Source organism: Hyaena hyaena, unplaced genomic scaffold (assembly GCF_003009895.1).
Source record: "Hyaena hyaena isolate Hyena2069 unplaced genomic scaffold, ASM300989v1 scaffold_0, whole genome shotgun sequence".
NCBI classification, from domain to species: domain Eukaryota; kingdom Metazoa; phylum Chordata; class Mammalia; order Carnivora; family Hyaenidae; genus Hyaena; species Hyaena hyaena.
The window spans coordinates 2,795,811-2,813,630 of record NW_024080632.1 but is presented as its reverse complement, the minus strand read 5'-3'; the positions used below and the strand labels follow the sequence as shown (position 1 = coordinate 2,813,630).

General features: G+C 38.7%; 1 protein-coding gene across 5 annotated transcripts in view; it reads right to left on the bottom strand.

Moving 5' to 3' along the window:
* Nucleotides 1–17,820, bottom strand: part of MPHOSPH9 (M-phase phosphoprotein 9) — a 59,410-nt gene that overhangs the window by 39,769 nt on the left and 1,821 nt on the right. For 3 of the 5 annotated variants that reach the window (XM_039245682.1, XM_039245813.1, XM_039245953.1), the window contains exons 2-8: nucleotides 17,031–17,295; nucleotides 14,402–14,555; nucleotides 7,566–7,655; nucleotides 6,845–7,365; nucleotides 5,807–5,933; nucleotides 2,348–2,438; nucleotides 16–119 (exon numbers count right to left, since the gene is read on the bottom strand). In XM_039245682.1, coding sequence (XP_039101613.1) covers nucleotides 16–119; nucleotides 2,348–2,438; nucleotides 5,807–5,933; nucleotides 6,845–7,365; nucleotides 7,566–7,655; nucleotides 14,402–14,555; nucleotides 17,031–17,137 — 1,194 coding nt within the window. In that variant the 5' untranslated portion in view covers nucleotides 17,138–17,295. Of the gene's footprint in view, nucleotides 1–15; nucleotides 120–2,347; nucleotides 2,439–5,806; nucleotides 5,934–6,844; nucleotides 7,366–7,565; nucleotides 7,656–14,401; nucleotides 14,556–17,030; nucleotides 17,296–17,820 lie in introns of those variants that run through there. The other 2 variants (XM_039245744.1, XM_039245890.1) reach the window with 2 other exon arrangements.

Below are 17,820 nucleotides of genomic sequence, written 5' to 3'. Positions count from 1 at the left end.
AGTGTTTTAACTCACCTGGCCTGGTGACCTATCTCCAGAGGACGGTGCAAATCCCTTCTCTAAAGTCTCAGGCAAAGAGTGATACATGTCCTTCTCCTCCAGCTTCCAGTAAGTCAGTCCTGTTGTGCACAAATACACAGAAGAGAAGACTGAGGAAAGAGAACAAAAATGCCTTCTAGAATAACTTACTTCTACCTACAGAAAATTAAATACAACTAGTTTTTGGCTATCTAGATACAGGAAATTGAATTTTGATGGGAAAAGAATCTCTTAAATGCCTTACCATGCAAGAATTCTAATTTGAAGATCGAAATTTTTAAAACTGAATTATACGGGTGCCTGGGTGGCTCAGTCGGTTAAGCATCCGACTTCGGCTCAGGTCATGATCTCACAGTTTGTGGGTTCGAGCCCCACGTCGGGCTCTGTGCTGACAGCTCAGAGCCTGGAGCCTGCTTCAGATTCTGTGTCTCCCTCTCTCTCTGACCCTCCCCTGCTCACGGTGTCTCTATCTCTTTCTCTCAAAAATAAATAAAACATTTTTTTAAAAAACCCTGAAATATATCAGTAAAGGTCAAGATGTGGGTGCCTACTGGCTTAGTTGGAGAAGACTGCAACTCTCGATCTCGGGGTCATGAGTTCAAGCCTCATTCTGGGTGTAGAGACTATTTAAAAATATGTTTTTAAAGTCAAGATAAACTAGGGACACCTGGGTGGATCAGTCAGTTAAGCGTCCAATTTCGGCTCAGGTCATGATCTCACGGTTCATGGGTTCAAGCCCCGTGTCGGGCTCTGTGCTGACAGCTAACTCAGAGCCTGGAGCCTGCTTCAGATTCTGTATCTCCCTCTCTCTCTGACCCTCTCCTGCTCATGCTGTCTCTCTCTCAGAAATAAATAAAACATTAAAAAAAAATTTTTATTAAAAAAAGTCAAGATAAACTAGTGCAATTTAAAGTGTATTTCTTTAAAAAAATAATTTCTTTATGAATAAAAAAACAATTTCTTTATGAATAGCACAGACTTAAATAGAAACAATATAAAGAATTCAATGTATCAGGGGCACCTGCCTGGGTGGCTGAGCCGGTTAAGCATCCGTCTCTTGACCTCCACTCAGGTCATAATCTCTCAATTTGTGAGCTCAAGCCCCACATCGAGCTCTGCACTGACAGCACGGAACCAGCTTGGGATTTTGTCTCCCCTTCTCTCTGCCCCTCCCCAACTTGTACACACACTCACATGCTCTCTTTTTCTCTCTCAAAAACAATAAACTTTAAAAATTAATAATAATAATAATAATTCAGTGGTTCAAATACATACTGAGTGTTTACCATGCCAGGCTGGGGAGCAGAAAATGTGAGACACGAACAGTAAGTAAATCACAACATATACACAGTAGGTTAGAAGGCAGTAAACACCCTAATGGTAAGACTGAAAAATCAGGTAAAAGGAAATATGTAGTGTGTGTGGAGGGGTGCCCAGGGTTGGCTTGCTGCAAGGTAACAAAATAAAGTTAGTCATTTTAGCCATGTATGAGGAAGATCCCCTGTATAAGGGGTGAAGAGAACATTTCAAATGTAGGAAGCAGCAAAGCAAAGCCCTAAAATGAGAACCTACCTGGCACATTTAAGCACACAGCCTCTCTGCTGAAGCAGAGAAAGGGAGCAGCAGAAAATGAGGTCAAACAGAACAAGGTTAGATCTTGTTGAGCTTATGGGCGCCTAGACAACTCTGGCTGTTACTCGGAGGGAAAGAGCATAGAAGGGTTTTGCGCAAAGGAGTCACATGACCTGACCCATCTTTAAAAAGGACTATTTAGGCTACCGTGTGGAGAACAAATGGAAGGGTGCAAGGGTGAGGGCATGGATGCTGAGCAGGAAGTTGCAGGAACCCAGGTGACAGGTGATGGGGGTCTATTAGGGTGACAGCATGACAGTGGCTGAATTCTGGCAATTTTCATCAGGCAAAGCTAATTTTTCCTGACAAACTGGATGATGTGGGATTGTGTGGGGGCGAGGGGGGGGAAGAGATCAGTATGTTAAGTCATTAAAATTAGAATAAGCTTACCATGGAGAGTAAAGAATGACTCACAAAGGGTTTGAATGTCTTAATTCATTTTGGAGCATCTGAAAAATGCTGAGATGGCTTTTGCCATTGTTTGAAACAACTGCAAAAGTATTTTTTTCATCTATCTTTACAGAATGTGACACAAATCGAAGTTATAGTTAGCAGGGGCCCAACACAACAGAACACGTTCACAGAAAGCACGCTAATACACTGATAGAATTAGCATCCTGTGAGAAATGCAGACAAGTTGTTATTTAAAAAAAAAAACAAATAACAAGTCTCATACCTGTTCCTGAATCAGACATCCAAGGATTTGGACTCTCATCTGGTTTATTGAGGTAAAAAGCATGAGGATGCTTGGCAGCAGTGAAATTAGACTGCAATGCAAGAAAGAAAACTATCAGTTGACAGCTAAAAATCATTAGGCACAAACTACTGACCCAAGGAAAGAGAGCCAGGTATCAAACTAAGGGACAGCCACAGCCTCAGAGGGCTGAGGAAGAACTAAGAAGGTCCTGTTTTCCCCTTGATAACAAGAATGCAAAATGATAGAAATTAACCGGGAAGGAGTTTCTTTTCCTGTGTGTTTATAAAAGTTTATTTTGGTTCTGTGCGGCTGGAAGAACACTGGGGGCTGGTGTTACTTAATGAGTTCAGAATGAAAATGTATTTATGATATGCCATTACATCCAAAAAAATTCAAAGCACCTAGAATTAAAGTCATTTAGTATAAAAATTAACATAAAAGCTGTAACAATTCATTTTTATCACTAAAAGCACAATAGCTCAGGAGTGTCTGGGTGGCTCAGACAGTTAAGCATTCAACTTTGGCTCAGGTCAAGATCTCTTAGTTCATTGGTTCAAGCTCCGCATCGGGCTCTGTGCTGACAGCTCAGAGCCTGGAGCCTGCTTTGGATTCTGTGTCTCCCTCTCTCTCTGCCCTTCCCGTTTATGCTTGCTCGCTCACTCTCTCTCAAGAATAAATAAACATTAACTTGAATGCTGACAAAAACTGAGGACTGATGGATGTGGGGGGGAGGGGGGGATGGGCATGAAGGAGGGCACTTTGGGGATGAGCACTGAGTGTTATGTAAAAACTAATTTGACAATAAACTATTTGTAAAAAAAAAAAAATAAATAAATCAGTAAAAAAAAAAAAGAATAAATAAACATTAAAAAAATTTTATTTAAAGTACAATAACTCAAACTCTGAGAAACACAAATCGATTACAAATATGAACTTCAAATAGTTGACTATGTCTTACATATAGACGACTGGTTACTAGTCCCAGAAAAGGCTTGAAATGCTGATCACCAATTCTAATAAAAATTCTGAGCTGACTGCTCCTCACAGTATCTCTGGCATGGCCACGAGAAATTCCCATGGCCACCCTCCCACCCCATTTAAACCTCAAATCGCAGGGGCACCTGGGTGGCTCAGTTGGCTAAATGTCCAACTTTGGCTCAGGTAATGATCTCACAGTTCACAAGTTCAAGCCCTGGTTCGGGCTCCGTGCTGACAGCTGAGAGCCTGAGCCTGCTTCAGATCCTGTGTCTCCCCCTCTCTCTGCCCCTTCCTCGTGCTCTCTCTCTCTCTCCAAAATAAAAACATTAAAAAAAAAAACCCTCAAGTATCAAACAAACTTGTTTCCCCTAATGCTTTAATACCAAAAATTTGGATTTGGATTCTGTCTCCCTCTCTCTGCCCCCCTCTCTCTGCCCCTCCTCCACCCACACTCTGCCTCTCTCTTGCTCTCTCAAAAATAAACATTTAAAAAACTAAAACAAAAAAGGAAAAATACAACTTGTTCAGGAGATGATTAAAGAAAAGGAAAAGCTCAAGGGACCATGTGTTCCCTGCTGACTTCAGCAGCATAGCCCCCGACCCGGCAGACTCACCCTCAAGGCCATTTCCCAGGGGATCATCTGCCGAGTGGACTCGAGGAGGAAAATGAGACGAGGCCAGGGGTTCCCAAGCTTTGCAGCACACAGAACCACCAGAGAAGCTTCTGCACTTCCCACTACACAAGTCACAGCCAGGCCACACATGGCAGAGCACCTGGGCTGTCCACCAGGCAGGAGCGGATTTTTTTTTAAGTACCTCAGGTGACTCTCACATGTGGCCAATCTGGGGACAACCCACTGGGCCACAGAAAACAAGCAGAGAGATAGCCACAAAACACAGTAAGAAAACTACTGAATCCACCAAGGTATATACCAAAGACCCCAAGTTTATCACAGGTGAAAAAGTCTCCACAAGACAGAGTCTGTTTTGTTTTTTGCTAGCCTCCCCAAGACTGAGTTTTAGTTCATGTAAAAACAGAAGAGAAACAGCGTATATGAAAACGCGTTCTTTTTCTGCCAACCTATTCCAACGGAAAAAGCAACTTTCACCCCGTCTCTAAATAACCTTACGCGTCACACAAAACAAGGACATGCCATCCCAATGGCACGTGGTGCAGTTGGTACTACAGGGCAAATATAGGGGAGGCCGGCCGCCCCTGGGGCTTATGCACCCTCACTTCCCTCCTGAGCACAAATCTGTATAGGTTCCGAACGGTGATCTGAGAAGCCTAAGTATCACAGGCTGAAGAAAACTTACGGAAAGAAAATAGTGCTTTATAAAGGTTGAGGGACTGTCTTAGGATTCTATTTAATCTTTTTCACAGGATAATGGAAAGACCATGTTTACAGCGATCAAGACCAGGGGCGCCTGGGTGTTTACAGTCCGTTAAGCATCTGACTCTTAATTTTGCCTCAGGTCATGATCTCACAGTTCATAAGTTCAAGCCCTGCGTCCAGCTCTATGCTCAGCTCAGCACAGAGAATGCTTGGGACTCTCTCTCTGTCTCTCTCAACTCCCCTCCCCTGCCCAAGCATGAACTCTCTCTCTCTCTCAAAAAAAATAAACATTTTTAAAAAGTGGCTAATTTCTAACGGTATCAAGTTTGCAGAGAAATGTAATTTTGCGATCTCAATTCAATATCACAGAATAAACATTACTCTATATGATGATTTAAGCCAAAAGGACTTCAAAGATGTCTATAACCTACTCGATAGCTACACCTCTTTAATGAGACCAGCTGCTAGATTAGCACAAGGGCCACACAGAATTCAAACATTTAATCTCTTACAATTTAGATTATAAATTCAGTACTACTTCTTACAACTTAATAGTAATATAAGCTATTTGAGAGGGTTGTTTTTTTTTAATTTTAATGTTTATTTATTTTTGAAAGAGAGAGAGAGACAGAGTGTAAGTGGGGGGAGAATAGAGAGAGACGGAGACACAGAATCTGAAGCAGGCTCCAGGCTCTGAGCTGTCAGCACAGAGCCCGATGTGCAGCTAGAACTCACAAACCATGAGATCATGACCTGAGCCAAAGTCGGATGCTCAACTGACCAAGACACCCAGGCAGCCTATTTGAGAGTTTAAAAAAAAAAAAAGTTAAATGGATTATTCTCTGGCTAAGTATAAACAGTTAAAGTACAAAGAGAATTAAGACATTTACAAAATGGTTGTCATTTTCTATAGTACTTTATATCATTAGTTTTGATTTCCAGACTTCTAAAGAACCAAGAGCAAATCATTGTTTCCAATCTTCCGGGACACCCAGAGGAAGACAGGTCAATGGAACAAATTAATAATACAAAAGAAAGGGCAAAAACTTATGTTGACGAGCATGTAGTAAACTCCACATAATTATCAGTAGCTGAAGCCAGAATAAAGTGACTCATCACCTACCTTCTCACCTGGTGACTTCTTGGCTTGCTCATTTCCTCGCATAGGTTTTGAACACCCCTCTTCGGTAACTGTTCTCTTTGGTTGATTCTGCTTCAGCTTTTGTGCCCATGATGTTACAGACTTACTACTTAGAAAGAGAAAACAAAATTATTTTCTTTAGATGCTGTCCTTCGCACATAAAACTAAACACTAATAAATACTGTGTCCATGGGAAATGCTTTGAGTTCTTTTTCTAACTGCAGAGAAAGGATGGATTTTTATCCATTCACCTACATTTCTTTTTACAATTTTTTTTAAAAAATATTTTTATTTATTTCTAGGAGAGAGAGAGACAGCGTGAGCAGGGGAGGGTCTGAGAGAGAGGGAGATACAGACTCTGAAATAGGCTCTAGGCTCTGAGCTGGCAGTCAGCACAGAGCCCGACGTGGGGCTCGAACCCACGAACCGCGAGATCATGACCTAAGCAAAAGTCGGATGCTTAACCGACTAAGCCACCCAGGCGCCCCTCTTTTTACAATTTCTTATTACCAAAGGCAAAGTGAACAAAAAGACTAATGGTGATTAATAAAGGATTTAACCTATAGGCATGGAAGAGAACAAAACCCACAGTAGTGGCCCGTTCACATACTCAGTGTATCTCTACAGCAAAAGCTCATTTGTTTACAAGGACTAGTGACTATACTTACAGGTCTGTTTACAAGGACTAGTGACGATACTTATAGCTACACAAGATCTGTGTTGCTATAGCTAAATACTTATTTTAGAGAACAGATTTTAGAGATATAAAACTCAATATTAAGGGTAAATGACAAAATTTTAAATGACTGCTTTACGAACATTCATCCACACTTGTCATTAAAGTTAGAAAATTTCCTTCTATATAAAAAGCATAAAATTGAGTATGGTTGTGAATAATTTTTGGTTGCAAATTACATGCACATGTATACATTTATACTCTAAAAAGAGCTTGATTTACTAGATTTCTAAATGTAATAAACAAGAAAACCTCCCTACAAATGATGGAGAAATTCTACTTACCTATTTGTTTTCCCACTGTAAACTTCTGAAATCTTATTTTCACCAAGAAAATTGTGTTCAAATTCACCAGGAAAAATGGAAATATCTTCTTTTAAAGATGCACAAAACTCTTCAGTGGTATGTATATGAAAACTCTTGTTTTTTACACCATCTGCAACGGACTCCGTCTGCGCCAAAGGGGCTCCAAACTGTCCCTCAGAAACCTCTGCGTGCTCCATGAACTCCCGAGGGTCCTTAGATTTGTAGGCGTTTAATTCAGAGACACAAAAGGTCCCATACCCGCTGCTCACTGAGCTACTGTCCACATTGCAGTCTGGTTGTGATGCGGACATTTCCTGCTGCATTTCAGGTTCTTCAGACTTAGGATAACTGGTAATAGGTTCATTTCTCTCACTGTTTTCAGAAAAAAAACCCATTTGACTTCCTGAAGGTAACTGTTTGCTCAAAGAACTATCATAGGAAGCCCAGGAAGCATTACTGGTCTGTAACTTGACTAAATTTTTTATCTCCTCCTGTATACGCTGAAAACAAAGTTAGAGATTTGGTAAGTATGCTGAACATTACATTTTTTATAAATACTATGAAAATATTGCTTTAACATTACGAGCTATTACTCTAAAGAGAATATGTTTTTAGTTCATAAACAAAACTGATATAAAGTATTAACCGGTTCTTCTTGCAAATCTTACAGTGTAAAAAAAGGATCAATACAACAACTTACTTGAATTTGGTTGTGGAACTGCTCCTGCTGGGCAACTATCTGTTCTTGGCATTGTTTTTCCACCAAACTGAATAGTTGTAACCACCTGGTCTATTAAGTTATAAAATATTTTAGTTAAAAATAATTTTTAGTGTAATATTTCACAGAAAAATTCCTCCAGGGGAAAAGGACCTTTTTGAAACGTATTTTTAAATGTAAAATTTATAAGCTGTATTAAGTAGTTATAAAACTGTATTTAATGCAAAAATACAGGGGCACAGGCTTGGTCACCCCTTTCTGATGTAACGTGTAGTTTGGGTAAATTTGAAGGTCTGGGTAAGTCTTATTTTTCAAATGGCATTTCAATTTGATGTCATCTGCTACCATTTCTGTTCACCGAGAACTGGCAGTCATAGGCTGTATTTGCCTTAAGTTATCTTCCTTTCCTCCTAACAACTAGGGATTTTCTTAAACAATGACTTGTACCTAGGAAAAAGAATCCTACGTCTTAAAACGAGATAGTTTGATATTATGGGAATTAAATTCCCATAACCCCTAATTTACTTGGAATTTAAGTTAAAAAAAAAACAAAAAACTTTTTCAAGTCAGATGCTAAAGTGTTTTACAGCACCAGAGCTGAAAAAGGAATGAAAAGAATTGCTCTGAAAACCCATGGAACTGGCCTAGGACTCCCTTCAGTCACTCTAAGGTCCTGATCCATCCTGACTCAGAAGTATAGTTAGTACTCTTATAACCAGACTACAAAACAAGTCAGAAAAGGGTCAGGGAGATCTCTGGAGGCTAAATTCAGTCTCAAGGCTGGTTTACTCTCAGTAATAGACTCTGTGCAATAATATACAGTATCAGTAAGTAGCTACCATGAAAAGAGTTTCCCTGTTTAAAACCGTTCAATATCTTTCCACTCCTGTACTCACAGGCCCCTGAGTGATTGGGCCCATGCACACCTCCCAACTTCATCTCCTTGCTCTCTATTCTGCGCTCGATGCACACCAGCCTCACGGGCCTCCACCTTTTCCCCTGAACATGCCAAAAAGGTTTTCCACCTTGAAAGCTTTGTCTTCACTGTACCCTCTACCCGGAAAGCTCTCTCCCCAGCTCTTATCATGACTTCTTCCCCTCACCCCCTGCAATTTCAGTTTAACGACCACCTTCTCAAAGACAGTTTTCCCAAAGCATCCTACAGTTGCTTTCTTTATAAATGTCATCTTGTTATTGCCTTCAGAGCATTTACCACAATGAAAGAGCACCTCACTTGTTCACTTGTTAACCTGTTTGCCGCCAGCACCTAGGACACAATACCAAGGAAAGAGTGTCTAAATGAGGGTATAAAAATGTGAATTTCAGGGACACCTGGCTGGCTCAGGCGCAGGAGCATGCAACTCTTGATGGGGGGGGGGGGGTTGGTCATGATTTTGAGCCTCACGTTAGGAGTAGTTTACTAAAAATAAATAAATAAATAAAAGTGAAGTTCAAGATGAATTTTTCATGGTATTACAGGCTACCTAATTCAGAGACCCTTCAGATTAATGCTGAAAACCAGTTCTATATTTATAACAGAGCAGAATTAAGTTGAAGACTATATAACAGTATTAAAACAAAAGGAAGTAAAAACCTCAAGATTGAAATAAAACAGTGCTGGGGTAGGGGCGCCTGGGTGGCTTAGTCGGTTAAACGTCCGACTTTCGCTTAGGTCATGATCTCGCGGTTTGTGGGTTCGAGCCCCACGTCGGGCTCTGTGCTGACTGCCAGCTCAGAGCCTGGAGACTGTTTCAGTCTGTGACTCCCTCTCTCTCTGACCTTCCCCTGCTCGCTCGCTCGCTCTCTCTCCTAGAAATAAATAAAAAAATTAAAAAACAAAACAAAACAAAACAGTGCTGGGGTGCCTGACAGGCTCAGTTGATTAAACATCCAACTTCAGCTCAGGTTATGATCTCACGGTCCGAAGAGTTCAAGCCCCGCATCCGGCTCTGTGCTGACAGCTAAGAGCCTGGAGCTGCTTTGGATTCTGTGTCTCCCTCTCTGTCTGCCCCTCCCCTGCTCGTGCTCTCTATCAAAAATAACTAAATATTTTTAAATGTTTTTAAAAAGAAATTTAAAAAACAGTGCTGGGTCGCCTGAGTGGCTCAGTCGTTTAAGCATCCAGCTCTTGATTTTGGCTCAGGTCATGATCTCACAGTCATGAGATGGAGCCCTGAGTTGAGCCCCCTTGCTTAAGATTCTCTTTCTCGCTCCTCCTCTCCCTCTCTGTCCCTCCCCCACTCAAACGCTCTCTCTCTCTCTCTCAAAAAAAATTAAAATTAAAATTAAAAAAAAAGAACAGTGCTGATAGAAAGTATTAATTCTAAATCAGCTAACTTCAGGATAAGGTAGGCTACATCAAATTCAGTTCCTTATCTTCTCAACTTATCTATAATATGAAGTACCTTGATCAAAACAAAAAGTAAATCAGGCAGCAGTTTTCTTATTAAGTTATACTAACTTAAGCACTAACTTAGGGGATATTTTAACCTGACAAAGTTACTAGTTACAAAAAAATAAATTACAATAATGACAGAATTACATAACAAAACAAAACAAAAATGGTCTCATATTATGTGACACACAATGTTAACCACATCCTTATTATCATTTTCTTACTTAGGATACACATGAATAGAGCTTGCTCAGGATATAAACTGGTAGAGAAGATTTTGTTCTCCCTAATCAGATTTTAATTTTCAATAAGCATATTTAAGAACATTATAAATGTAGCCAATAACAACACTTTTTGCATAATTATTAAGAACTATTATTCATGTCTAACCAACATTATTTATATGATCTGCATTGTACATACTGTTGGAGGACTTGGGCATCTAATTAAAGCTTTTCCCTGAACAGTTTTTGATGCTATTAGCCTGAATGGGGTTTCTGTAGGATGGCCTGGTAAATATTCCATTGCCTTTGACATCCTAGGCCTGACTCCCTGCTCTCCACTAACAACCTGTGTGGTCCTCAACAAGTATACTTCATTAATGCTCCTTACTAATTTATAAAATGGGGGGTGGAGGTGTATAAAAATCAGAAGAGTAACACTCCTAGGAGGCTGGGAGGATAAATTTTAAATTCCAGGGGCGCCTGGGGGGATCTGCCAGTTGGAACATCTAACTTTGGCTCAGGTCATGATCTCGCGGTTTGTGGGTTCGAGCCCCACATCACGCTCTGTGCTGATAGAGAGCCTGAAGCCTGCTTGGGATTCTGTGTCTCCCTCTCTCTGCCCCTCACCTGCTCATACTCACTCTGTCTCTCTCACTCAAAAATAAACATTTAAAAATTTTTTAAAAAATTTTTAAAAATTCCAATATGATGCATGTGAAGCAGTGATCTCAAGGGGGGGAACTAGATTTTGAAAATCTGTGAGGTCGTGGTTGTCACAAAGCTAGGAGGCACTACCAGCACTTCCCCAGTCAAGGGATACAAATCACAGGACGGTCCCCGACAATGAGAAACTGTCCTGTGTCCATTTCATATTATAAAAATAACATATATTTTGCACAGCTTTCAAATCACCAAATTGTCCAGGAATCCAACTACAAAGACATTACATTTATTTCAGAACTTGATCAGAAATTGGTCACCATTTCAGAAAACCATGTCACCAAATGCAGTGCTGGATTGTCGACACAGAAGAGCTGTATCGGTCCGTGTCTGTGGCTGCTGCCTTCACGGTGAGTGTACATGTAAACACCAGACCGTGCTTCACTAGGTCTTGTAATGTGGACGTGCCTGAGCACTTATATGCTGAAATACCTGTTATCATGCTAGAAGTAACTTTTATTCCTCCTTCATATCACAGTTAAGAGGATGACTGTTTTTAAAGTGGGTACAGGCATGGGGCGCCTGGGTGGCTTAGTCGGTTAAGCGTCCGACTTTCGCTTGGGTCATGATCTCGCGGTTCATGGGTTCAAGCCCCGCGTCGGGCTCTGTGCTGACTGCCAGCTCGGAGCCTGGAGCCTGTTTCAGAGTCTGTCACTCCCTCTCTCTCTGACCCTCCCCTGCTCACGCTGTCTCTCTCTCTCCTAGAAATAAATAAAACATTAAAAAAAAAATAAAAAATTTAAAAAAATAAAATACAAAAAAATAAATAAAGTGGGTACAGGCAGAATATATCTGTGAACTTCATTTCAGGACAATAGAAGTTGATGTTATTTTAAAAATTGTAAAATTTATTTGTAAATTAGTAATTTAATGGTAAAATTACAAAATGAGGGCTTTGGGCTAATAAGGTTGAGTGCCACTGACAAAAAATAGTGTCTAGTATACTGCTTGGCAAATCGACACACAATAAGTGGTACACATAATAATAACAATTATCATACAACCATTACTCTTAAATACATAATCAGTAGCACTAAAGAGTTAATATTTAAATGCTAAAATAATAAGCTAAGGCAAATTAACTGATACTGTGTTTTAAAATTTTACTATCATAGAAATATTAGCAAATATCAAGTCTTTAAGAACATATTGAAGTATTTCTATGTAAATGTGTTAAAAAAAAACTATTTCCCATGAATCAAAATATATAACCTTCTCAAGCCTAAGCAGTGATAAACTTAAGAATTCAAGGAAAGATGAGGGGCGCCTGGGTGGCTTAGTCGGTTAAGCATCCGACTTTCACTTAGGTCATGGTCTCGCAGTTCGTGGGTTCGGGCCCCGCGTCGGGCTCTGTGCTGACTGCCAGCTCAAGGCCTGGAGCCTGTTTCAGTCTGTGACTCACTCTCTCTCTGACCCTCCCCTGCTCACGCTGTCTCTCTCTCTCTCTCCTAGAAATAAATAAAAAATATTAAAAAAAAAAAAAAAAAAAAAGAATTCCAGGAAAGATGGGGCACCTGGGTGGCTCAGTCGGTTAAGTATCCGACTCTGGCTCAGGTCATGATCTCACGATTTATGACTTCAAGTCCTGCATGGTACTCTCTGCTGCTAGTGCAGAGCCTGCGTCAGAGCCTCTGTCCTTCTCTCTCTCTCTCCTCTCTCTACCCCTCCCCAACTCTCTCTCTCAAAAATAACATAACATAAAAAAAAAAAAAATTCCAGGAAAGAGGTTTTAAAAAGAAATTCTAAAGAAATCAGAACCCCAGAACCCTAAGCTCTTTGGCAATTTTACGTTTTAAGAACACAGATTAGTCCCTTCCAAGTGGTAGAAATCAGACAACTGTTACTATTCCAGAAGAAGGTGAAAACATGAAATTCAGAGGAAATCGTCAGGAATAAGACTTGCACAATCCTTTCCCCTCCCATTCTTCCTACAATGCTACACATCAGAGGATTTTGTTTTCATATGCCATAAAACACACTAATAAATTGAAGAAATTTTACTGAAATGACCAGAAGGATACTTCATGTTCTGTCAAAGTAAGAAATATCTTAAGAAACTATTCACTGAATAATTACATGTCTACATTACAAAAATCAAGTAGTCAACTATTATTAAACATAATAAAAATAATATATTATTGGTGAGGAAGAAAGGGTGTAAAGAAACTGGCTCAATGTTAAGGTGTCAGTGGCTGGTTGGTATGCTGGGTTATAAAAACTTGTATCTTAGATTCACAAACAAATACTAATTCAAAGATGTTGATTTCAAAGTATTAAAAGCAACAATTTCTAGCTCAACATGAATTTGCCAGAAAAGCAATACCTTATTTTTTTTTAAAGCATTCTAATTCAGATTCATAAGCTAATGAAGAAGTTTATTAGGGGAAACATTTCACAAAAGATTCCATTTTTAATTGCATCATTTTATTAGTCTCTTGCATTATCACAGACTGATTATTATATGGAAAAAACATAAAAACTGTAAAAACTTAAAACTCAATTTTCTTAAAGTTTGCATTAATACTCAGTCATTCTTTTTTTTTTTTTTTTTTTAATGTTTATTCATTTTTGAGAGAGAGAAAGAGGCAGAAGATCTGAAGCGGGCTCTGTGCTGAGACCAACATTGGACCTTAAACAACTGAGCCACCCAGGTGCCTCAATACTCAGCCGTTCTTATAACTTCAGTGATTATGGATAATGAATACAAATAATTACACTTAGGGGTGGCTGCTACTGAATTCTTACACCAGGTATTCATCTGTTCCATTTTACATTTTGACAATGACACAAATAATGGTTTTTAAAGTATGATAAACATTTAAAATAAAATTTGCTGTTCCCTAAACAATTTAATAATAATAATGTTTTTTACATTTCTATAAAGCATTACCAAATCTAGCCTTGGAAAAATCTAACTTGGGGGTTATTCTGTGAAACAAAACTTACATATTACGTATTTTTTTATCTGCTAAATTGTTATATCACAATTGAGCCTGTAGACCAAAGAAAGAACCATTGACCTGAAAAATCAATATAACTCAATGTATCGCAACTAAATGGGATAAAACATTACTAAACAAAAGCCTTAATTTATATGTAGAGCATTCAAAATAGTTCAAAGAGGATTTAGGTTTTTCAAAATGGTAACTAACACTTCTGTAGGAGTTACTTAAAACTTTAGAATTGGTAATAGTATTAATAATTTTGGGCTTCTCCCTTCTCTGGACAAAGCTAATATTTTAGTTGACATTTAAAACATAAATTAATGTGTCTAATCACCAATATTTGTCCAAACATACTTTTGATCATCTTTTTCATATTTGTTCACTGCTGTTCCGCAATTACTACTTTTGACTGTTTTACTCTAGCAATAAGGATCATGCTCTTTAGAATATAAATCTCTAATAATTTAGAGTTTAGTAGAGGCACATGTACAATTATATTTTTTAAAATTCCGCAAATAAAGCAAAACTAGATACCTCACAGTTTTTCCAAAGTTCCGAATCAGTCTTTCCACTGTGTTGTAGCTCTTGCATTAAAGAGGTTAGGACTCCAACTGTACCTTGAATTACAGATGGTCTGGTCTTCCCTGAGAAAGAGGATACCCCATTTGTACTAAGGTGGGGACTACTTCTGTTGAAACATAAATAATTCAAATGGTTTTCTTCATTCTACCAAGTGTTGAATAATTCAGCAGTTCAAGTTTAGCAGAGCAGTACAAAACCACTGATATTTAATCCTTCTTAATGGCACCTCGTTTGTTGAAAATCTGATCACGTTTGTCCACAAAAAGAAAATAGGAGTAAAAAGACAACACTTATTTAAGAACCCAACAGAGAGACCCTCTCCAGAAGGGCAAGAACGCTCCAAAGTGCCCGCAGAAAATAAGTCTAGGCCATGCAGTAAATAAGAAAAGGGCCTGGCTTCTCCAATCCACCTTATCCCAGAGGGTTATTACACTCCACTGTGAAAACAGCCTTTTTATTGTGGTGGAGACTCTTTCTCACTGCCCAGAACTGCAGTCAAGTCTTGTTAATCAGATCCCCCTAATTTGGTGATAAACTGATGCTTATCTTTTTTGCACTATCTTTCAATAAAAGTTGTGCCAAGCAAATTAGCAGCAAATATTCAGACTTATTTAGCCTATTCATTGTATAAAATAGCACTCATTCTTTCCAGGAGGACTGCTTTCCCAAACTTGAGAGGAAGTTATTTCAGATTTGCTTTATACAAACACAAAGCATAATTAAGAACAATAAAATCTGTTTAAATTCCAGTCTAAGAGGTCATTTTTCATTTATTGATAACCTACATTGTTTCATAAAGAGTTCCTTAAAAAAAGAAAAAGAAAAACAATACTAATTTTTTTTAAAACAATACTAATTAAAATAACAGAAAAACAGTAACAAGTAGGATCAGTGAAAGATTAATACAAACCCAAGGGAAAGAACAACATACATGTTGTCCTTAACGGATTTACACAATTGTACCATAATCAAGTCTAAATTTGGCTGATTTAACTGCCAGCCACAATGAAAAGGGAGACAATTTCAGTTACATAATTTTCATTACAAGGGCATATTTAGGGGGCACCTGGCTGGCTCAGTTGGTGGGACACACAACTCTTGATCTCAGGTTGGTGAGTTCAGGCCCCACGTTGGGGGTAGAGATGTAAAAAATTGTTTTGATTAAATCTTTAATAAAGAAAAAAAAAGGACACATTTAGGTTCCCCTAGGAAAATTATGTTCTAAAACGGATTTCCTCAGGGGTGCCTGAGTGCTTAGTTGGTTAAGCATCTGACTCTTGGTTTTGGCTCAGGACAAGATCTCAGAGTTTTTGAGTTCGAGCCCCACATTGGGCTTTGCACTGACAGTGTGAAGCCTGCTTGGGATTGCTTTCTCTCTCTCAAAGATAATAAACAGAAAAAAAAAAAAATTAAAGGGATTTCTTCATAGGGGCCACCAAGTGATAGAGGAAACAAATTTTCAGTACATGGGTATAGATTACAAAGACACACATCTCTCCTGGACCATCTGCCACACTTTTCCACCCTTTCCCCTTGCTTTCTCATTTTATATATTCTTGTAAGCTGCCTTATATTCCTCCTGAGGAGGGCAGAGAAGGAACAAACTTTTAAAAGAATTAATGAATTTATTACACACAATTTCATCAAGACCTACTGTGTTTGAAGATATCTGACCCTTTACCAGGAGGCCCCAGACTGGTGTTTTTTTGCTTCCTTGCACCTGCTTGGTATACAGCTGGTCTCCTCTCTAATGGACTCTACCCCTTTGCTGTTTTTAAGCTACCAGAAATTTAGAAATCAAATAATCCAAATTTGTCAGATTATGCACGAAATGAAAGTAAACAGGCTCTGATTAAAAACAAACCAAAGGGGCACCTGGGTGGCTCAGATGGTTAAGTGTCCAAAATCTGATTCCGGCTCAGGTCATGATCTCACGGTTCATGGGTTCAAGATGTACATCAGGCTCTGCGATGTTTGGAGCCTGCTTGGCCTGCTCTGTACCCCCCACCCCCAACTCTCTCTGCCCCTCATTCTCTCTCCCTTTCTCAAAAATAAATAAACTTTAAAGAAAAGTAAACATGGAATAGCTTAAAAAGAAAATGAGTAAGGATAGCATCTATTTTTGTCCACTCAGGGTCTGTTTTTTTGCTTACTTCCTAGTATTCAACTTTATTTTTTTTTCCTAGTATTCAACTTTAATTGTTACCTCCCAGATTGGTGAGGTAGTTCTGAAATATTAAACATTACTTGTATGTAAAAGCAGTATAAAGTCAACTAAAATTTAAAGACATGCTTGTAATCTATGAGGAATTTTTAAAAGTATATAGAGAACTGTAACTAAGAAAACAAGTTCTTTTTCACAGTGGTCCCCATGCAAAAGTATAGTATCTCTGGGAGAAACAAACAACAGGGAAAGACAAACTATTCTGGACTGAAACAACTATTCCTGAACAGCTCCTGCTCAGGGATTGTTGTTATTTAAATGCAAACCAATGACTGTGATGCTATTTGGATCAACTGTGCAAATAAAATTATTTTGATTTGTTGTTACATTAAAAAAAAAAATCTATCCCATTCTTACCTATTACTATTTAAGTTCAGTCCAAAAGAATGGGGAGGATTTTTTATATGAGATTCTATAGAAGATGACGTTTTCCGTAAGGGTTTCACCAAATCAAAATCTTCCATAGTGTATAGAAATCGTTACACTCTCTTATTGGGAAACGTAGGCTCTTTCAATGTTTGAAGAAACTGAATCCGAGTCATCTTCAGATGCTTCATCGTCTACAGGCATTTTCAGTGGCTAACATTCAGAACTCGGAAGTATCCTAAGCTCCCAAGAGAGTCTGAAAATGAATGGAGGAAAAAATACTATAAAAAGCCACTAAATCTAGCAACTGTCTTTTCATTAATTTGGAAACCTTGATCCTTTTATACAAATCGGCATTAAGAACAGCAACATTATTTATAACCGTTAAAATGCAGAAACAATCCAGTGGCCATCAACTGACGAATAAACTCAGGTTGTATATACATATAATGGAATATTTCTCAGCCATAAGAAGAAATTAAATACTGATACATACCACAATGCGGATAAACACTGAAATATTCTGCTCAAGTAAAGGAAGCTCAGTAAAAGATCACATAATGTCTGATTTCATTTATGTGAAAAATCTAGAATAGGCAAATCTCTTGAGACATAAAGTTGATTTACGGTTGCCAGAAGCTGGGGCATGGAGTGGCCAAAAATGGGTATGAGCTGTCTTTTTAGGGTGATGAGAAGTTCCAGAATTATACAGTGGTGATGGTTATACAACCCATCTGTGAACATACTAAAAACCAATGAATTGTACACTTTAAAAGGATGC